Source organism: Orcinus orca, chromosome 2, assembly GCF_937001465.1.
Source record: "Orcinus orca chromosome 2, mOrcOrc1.1, whole genome shotgun sequence".
NCBI lineage: Eukaryota > Metazoa > Chordata > Mammalia > Artiodactyla > Delphinidae > Orcinus > Orcinus orca.
This window is the reverse complement of record NC_064560.1, coordinates 68,094,339-68,101,421: the sequence shown is the minus strand read 5'-3', so window position 1 is coordinate 68,101,421 and position 7,083 is coordinate 68,094,339. Positions and strand designations below refer to the sequence as shown.

Here is a 7,083-nt window from a genome sequence, read left to right as displayed (position 1 = left end):
GGGAGGTGGAGAAACCTACCTATTCTGTTCGGGTACGGAAACCGAGGTCTGGGCAGCCCATCTGGTGAGTAACCAGAGAGAAATGTTTTCAGGAAACAGGGAAGCACCAGGACATTCATTCATTCAACAGGCATTCCTTCATTATTGGGCACCTACTGCCTGTCAGGCCCTCCTACTTGCTGCAAAGACAACCAAGGAGGTGAGCGGAGCCAGGTGGGAGCTGAGAACTCTCCACACACTAGTCCTTGCCCCTTGAGCCTGGGAGAGAGGCTGGAAAAGAAGGCAGTGAGTTGCCCTGCATTTATCAGCTGCCTTCTGTGGGTGAAGGACTCAAGGTGTCTCATCAGGTTCAATTCCAAGAGCATCTGAGCCAGGAGGTGTCTTTTCTCAGTTTACTGATGAGGAAACAGAGACAAGAGGTGAGGCAGCTGGACCCAGCCCACGCTGCAGGCAGAATGCTGTAGAGGAGAGGTTAGGCCTGGGTTGTCTGAGGTCCCCAAGTTTCCCAATGCTGCAGAGGGCTGGAGGCCACCTCTCTGCTGTAACCCAGTCTGGTATGAACACCTAATTTTGAGGCATGCTGTTGGAGCAAAAGTCCTGACTAGGATAGCTGGTGGCATCTTGCAGAGGCCACAGGGAAGCACCAGGACATTTCCCATCCTGTATCTGTGGTCTTCTTGCTCATCATTCATGCCTTTCTGTCCTGTTTCATTGGTTTTACTTCTCGTTTCCAGCCTGGCCTCTGCCAGAAGGTGATTCCACATTTTTCTAGCAGCCCATGGTTTGGCTGCCCCCATCTCATTCCCAGACACCAGGCCAAGCGACCCAGCATGTGCAGGTGGGAATGTCTAGTTCCAGCTTCCCTGCCAAGTTCAAAAGGCAGCAGCTGCATCCACAGGGCCCAAGGCTGTGCAGCCAGTGCCTGTCACTGTCACTGCACTAATGAGAGCTTCCACTGGGTGGGCCTGGGGGTGACAGCTTGGGGTGTGGAGGGGCTAGCGGCTGCAACTGGTGTGGGAACAGCACCTGTGGGAACCAGCTGCATCACTCACCAGCAAGGCTAATGCAGACCCCAGGGCATCAAGGGATGCTGATCAAAGTGAAGCTTAGGGGCTTCCTGAACCCCTTTGGAACCTGAGGACTTGGGTTCAAATCCCAGCTCAACCACTTCCTAGCTTTTTGATCTTGAGCAAGTTAACCAGCTTCTTTGCCTCAGTTTTCTCCTCTGCGAAGTGGGAATATTAATAGCATCCACATGAAAGGGGTGGCCGTGAGGTTTAAATGCCTTAGTCCATGTAAAGCATTTAGTTAGAGCTCAATAAACATTATCTGTTCTTTTCTGGTCCTCTGCAACCCGCTCCGTGCCCCATCACCCTTCTGCCTGCCAGCCCTCACAGGTACTATTCAAAATAGTTGTTTCCCATCACTGGTCTTGCCTGACTGTCCTAAGATGCCTCTCCTTCTCCGTGTGCCTCCCCACGTTTCTAGAATTGAATTTGCAATCTGTACTCACAGGGCCACACAGATCATGTTCTCTGGGTTAAGGGATGTACCCATGGAAAACAAGAGGGAGAAAAGGCAGCCACTTCTCTAGGCTTTGCTTCCACAAAAACACCAATGTGATGAGGCTCTGGTGTCTTGCACAGTGGTCCAAAATGCCCAAGCAGCCCTCCTGCCTGGAGTGTGTGGGAGCAGGGGTGATATGCGAAATATTCAACAATTCAGAGGGGCCCTGACCAATCAGAGTGGACTCTGGCCACAGTGCTGGATCACGGGGTACTGGGGGCTGGGGTCTGTAGCTCTTGACCAATTGGCAAGGAAGTAGTTTAACAATCGACATTGCTGCACAGGTATGCTCTGGGTCTATAGCAGCTCCCCTGGTGGGAAGAGTCAATGAGGGGCCTGTGTGGAGTCTGGGTGGAAGGAAGGCAAGTCCTGTTCTCTCTCCATGACCACATGGTAGAAGGTTGAGAGAATTAAGTGGTCTTGAGGGGCTAGCAGGGTGGGCTGGTGTTAACTGTGTTGGCTTTGACATCAAACTATCCACTTATGAGTTTTGGCATCTTGAGAAAGTTTTTAACCTCTGAGAAACTTGGTTATCTAATCTGTGAAATGGGGGCAATGAAACACAGAGGGCTATTGCTAAGGATAAGTGTGATAGAAATCACCAGAATGTAGGGCCTAGCTGAGGAAGTGGGAGCAATTTCTGTTGCTCTTTAGTATGCCTTGGTGTTCTTTCCATCAGGTGGGACTCCTCCCAACTTTGGGGATCAATGAGGTACAAGTCTTTCTTCGAAGCACTCACACACCTGTGCAGCTCATGCTTGTTCTTTCATTCATGCAATGGGGGTTTACTAAGTGCCTTCTCTGTGCCAGGCATAGTTCCAGCAGCTGGAGAGGCTTCAGGGAACACACCAGACAGGGCCCCTGTCCTCATGGAGCTTGCATTTTGGAAGGAGAAGCAAGCAATATGGCAGCCAAGCCTTTCCTCCTGCATCAGGCACTCAACAGTCCTGAGTCCTGGACGTGACTGACACAGGAGCAGCAACAATAAAACCTGCTAACCTGAAATCAAGGAAGAAAACCCTCAGAAGCCATAAATGAAAGCATGGCCTCCAACCAGAGGCCTGAGCTGGGCTGCTGTGGAAGAGGTGCCGGGGTTCAGGAACTGGATCTGGGTCAGCACTTTCCAGCTGGGGCTGCACCTCAGCACCAGCTGGGGAGCTTCTGGAGATGCACAGGCCACACCCCAGACCAATCACATCAGAATCCCGGGGTGTGGGGTCCAGGTACCAGTGGGTTTTAAACTCCCCCAGTGGCTCCAATGTGCACCTGAGCTGGCCAAGGTCTTTGAAGTGGGGCTGGGGATGAGCCTCCCGTATAGGGCAAGAGTCATGAAGGTCTCTGAGTAGGTGGAAGGAGACTGGAAAAACTCCCCCCACCAGCTCAGCTAAAGGGGTAAAATGCTGGTCATCTACCTGCAGGGGCCACAGGGGACAAAGTGTCACTGTGAGAATTCAGAGCTCGTCTGTGCCTCCTGAGAGGGCCAGGAAAGTGGTCACATTGTCGTCTGTTGCCAGTGCCCCAAGAAAAGACATTAACCATAACCGTGGAGGGTGGCCACTTCTGCCACCCAGGGCACAAGACACTGCTATGGAAAACAAGTCCCCACTGAACAGTCTAGAAGGGCAGGCAAACAATAGACAGGGGAGCAAATATGTCAGTGTTTCCCAATCCTGGCCGTGCACTAGAAGGAGTTTTTTTTTTTTTTTTTAAACTTATGTCCCTCATTTGTTTCTGGAGATATTGATTAAACTTGCCCCCATTGTGGCCTGGACATGGGGGTCTTTTATGAATTTTCTCAGGGTTGAGAACTACAAAATAAGTGAGATAATTTAGATGGTTTATAAGGACCACCTAGCAGGATAATGTGTATGTAATAGAGAGTGATTGGCTGAGAGAGACTTGCGACAGACTCCCCCGGAGGTGACGTTCAGTTTGAGACTTGAAAGATGAGGTAGGTGTGTCCTGCAAGGAGCTGGAGAAGAAGCTTTCCAGGCAGAGGGGACAGAATGTGCAAAGGCTGGAATGAGTCTGGAAAGTACTAGGAGAAGCAAAAAAGCCTGTGTGGCTAGTGTGTAGTGAGCCAGAGGGGAGGGGAGCATTCAAGGCTACATAAGCCATGGTAAGATGCTTCGAATTCTCTTCCAAGGGCGAAGGAAAGCCACTGATATGTTTAAGCAGGGCAATTACATGAGCAGAATCCTAAAACTCGTGGCTGCATGCATTTCATTGGCTCCCACTTACCCCCACCCGACTTTTCTCTCTGCCCCATCCTTTATTTGCATTTTCACAATTACTCTGGGAAGAAGGTAGGTAGCCGTCTTCTCCATTTTATAGCTGAGAAGGCACCAGTGTTGAATGACTCATCCATGTCCCCTGGGTTCTTGAATGGCAGGCTTCTGGATCATCTGGTACCCGTCCCAGAGCTCTTGCCCAGAGATACTCCTGAGCACGAGAAGTTACAGTTGTTGTTACAGCGAGTCCCCGACATATGAAGCTCCAAGTTGCGAACTTTCAAAGATGCGAATGTGCATTAGCATGTCCAATTACGTAAGTTAGTTCACATGTCTGGCGTACATTGTCACGTGTGTGCATCCTCTGCAAGTAGTTGTACTTTTGTGTATTGGGTTGGCCAATATGTTCATTCGTTTTTTTCCATCAGCTGGCTCTAATAGCACTTAGTTGTCTTTAACTTCATTCGAAACGATTTTGTTAGATTGTATGTGACAGCTGTCATATCAGCGTGCATTTAAAAAAAGACTTATCAAACTTGGTGAATTTTTGTGTAGCCATTTTAATATTGAAGATGGAAGGAAGAAAAGCAACATTTTTGGCATACTATTCTTTATTATTTCAAGAAAGGTAAAAACACAACCAAAAAACACACACACACACAAAAAGATTTGTGTAGCGTATGGAGAAGGTGCTGTGACTGATCGAACGGTCGTGTCAAAAGTGGCTTTCGAGGTTTCACGCTGGAGAGTTCTCCTTGCTGGGTGATGCTCCACGGTTGGGTAGACCAGCTGAAGTTGATAGTGATTGAGACACTAATTGAAAACAATCAATGTTATACCATGTGGGAGATAGCCAACATACTCAAAATATCCAAATCAAGTGTTGAAAAGCATTTGCACCAGCTTGGTTATGTTCATCGCTTTGATGTTTGGGTTCCACATAAATTAAGCGAAAAAAACCTTCTGGACCATATTTCCACATGCGATTCTCTACTTAAATGTAATGAAAACATTCCATTTTTAAAACAAATTGTGATGGGTGATGAAAAGTGGATATTGTACAACAATGTGGAATGGAAGAGATCATGGGGCAAAGGAAATTACCCACCACCAACCACACCAAAGGCCGGTCTTCATCCAAAGAAGGTGATGTTGTGTATATGGTGGAATTGGAAGGGAGTCCTCTATTATGAGCTCCTTCTGGAAAATCAAACAATTAATTCCAACAAGTACTTCTCCCAATTAGACCAACTGAAAGCAGCACTTGACGAAAAGAGTCCAGAATTAGTCAACAGAAAACACATAATGTTCCATCAGGATAACGCAAGACTGCATGTTTCTTTGATGACCAGACAAAAACTGTTACAGCTTGGCTGGGAAGTTCTGATTCATCCACCATATTCAACAGACATTGCACCTTCGGATTTCCATGTATTTCGGTCTTTACATAATTCTCTTAATGGAAAAAAATTTCAATTCCCTGGAAGACTGTAAAAGGCACCTGGAACCATTCTTTGCTCAAAAAGTTTTGGGAAGATGGAATTATGAAGTTGCCTGAAAAATAGCAGAAAGTAGTGGAATAAAAGGGTGAATAGGTTGTTCAATAAAGTTCTTGGAGAAAATGAAAAATATGTCTTTTATTTTTACTTAAAAACCGAAGGCACTTTTTGGCCAACCCGATACTTTACAGTACTGTATAGAGTACAGTAGTACAGGTACCGTTATTTCAAACTCAGGATGTCTGGAAGCAAGCGTAAAAGCAGTGGTACATAGCCGATTGTGTTCGTTGGGTACCTAGGCTAACTTTGTTGGACTTACAAACAAAGTGGACTTATGAATGTGCTCTCAGAATGGAACTCATTCATACGTAGGGGACTTACTATACATTGAGTTACATTCCCTGCAACCCTGACCGTGGGGATGGGAAAGTTCAATCCTGGCTTTCCTTGAGCAAAGCAGCTCACCCCAAAGTGGTCTTCTTTGCAACAGCCAACATCCCATCACAGACACTGTCCTGCAACTCTACCGTGACAGGCTTGTTCTAGAAAATGAAGGAGCTTTGAAATAAATCAAAGGGGTGTTTTGTGGCGCCAGCCTCACCTTGACTTACCTCAATGTTCTGCCCTGGAGTCTGCAGTCCTTGTTGGCTGGGCCTGCTCTGCAGGGTCCACGTGGGCCACGGGGCCATCTCCCCACTGCCTGGTTGTCAGCCAGGCAGTAATATTCTATTACTTCCCCAAGGACTGACTGCTGACAGCTAGTGCTAGATCAGTTTTAGGGAAGCCTCTTTAATACTTGAACATGTTGTCATGGCTGGAGTATTTGGGGTTTTCTTGACACACGTCTTGGAACCCCTTGGGAATCCCATTTCCCACCCCAAGTTCTAGGGGGAGGTGGGATGGCTGAGGAAGTGGCAAGGAAGACAGAGAGAGGCCACAAAGGACCTTCAGTGTCCTTGCTGGGTGGCTCTGTTGGGCTTTGGCTACAGCCAACTGGGGTGATTCTAAACACATGGGATGACCTGGGGTTAGAGAGCTCAATGCACTGTATGTGGAAACTGGTCCCACCACCTGGACCACTAAGGATGGAAACGAAACTCCTACCCTCATCATGAAGCCCAAAGGTGACAAAAACATTGCTTCTAGACAGTAACCATGGAAACCTCTCATTGCTATGGATGACCCACCACCAGAACAGCTCCTTGTTCTATGGCATAGAGTGCCCCCCTCTCTCCTCCCCTCCTGCCACTTCACTACATTGCCCCAGGCCAGGGCTCCGGTCCCCAGGAAGAGCTATAACTTGGTTCTCCAAGGTTCACCCTGATTTTGGTGGGTGCCAAGGCAAAGAGCCCTGGAGAGGAGAAAACGAAAGGATGGAGATAAAGATGGGAAAAGATGATGACATCCGGCAGTGCTGGTGAGAGACAGGCAGGCTGGGGCAGACTGTCAGTGTCATTGGGGATGCTATTAAGGGCATTCATGAGGCAGCATGCATGTCTGGAGTCCCATCTGACTGGCATCATTCATTCCTGTTCCTGTTCCATTCATTCTGGAAGGGGAGCCTTAATTAGGCATGAAGAGATTTATCAAAAGCAGCCCCTTGGAGCTGGTAGTCTCTTTGCCATCTGGACGGATGGTTTCTACCTTGTGACAACAGCAGTGGGAATGATTTCTGAGGTCCCACAGCTCCACACCCTGGGCCTGGTAAAACCTGAATGGCTTTTGTTCTCTCCAAAAAAGAACGAGATTTTGCCTGTGCTGATGGGCTCATGAGCGGGGCTTCACAG

At 48.1% G+C, this 7,083-nt stretch overlaps 1 protein-coding gene across 1 annotated transcript; it reads right to left on the bottom strand.

Moving 5' to 3' along the window:
* Positions 1-1,423: 1,423 nt before the first annotated feature.
* Positions 1,424-5,985, bottom strand: CUNH15orf32 (chromosome unknown C15orf32 homolog). Its single transcript, XM_033431489.1, is given in 7 exon segments — positions 1,424-1,503; positions 1,616-1,676; positions 1,954-2,001; positions 2,003-2,170; positions 2,172-2,260; positions 2,263-2,329; positions 5,908-5,985. Coding segments are annotated over 7 exon segments (591 nt in total).
* Between the last annotated feature and the right edge of the window lie 1,098 nt (positions 5,986-7,083).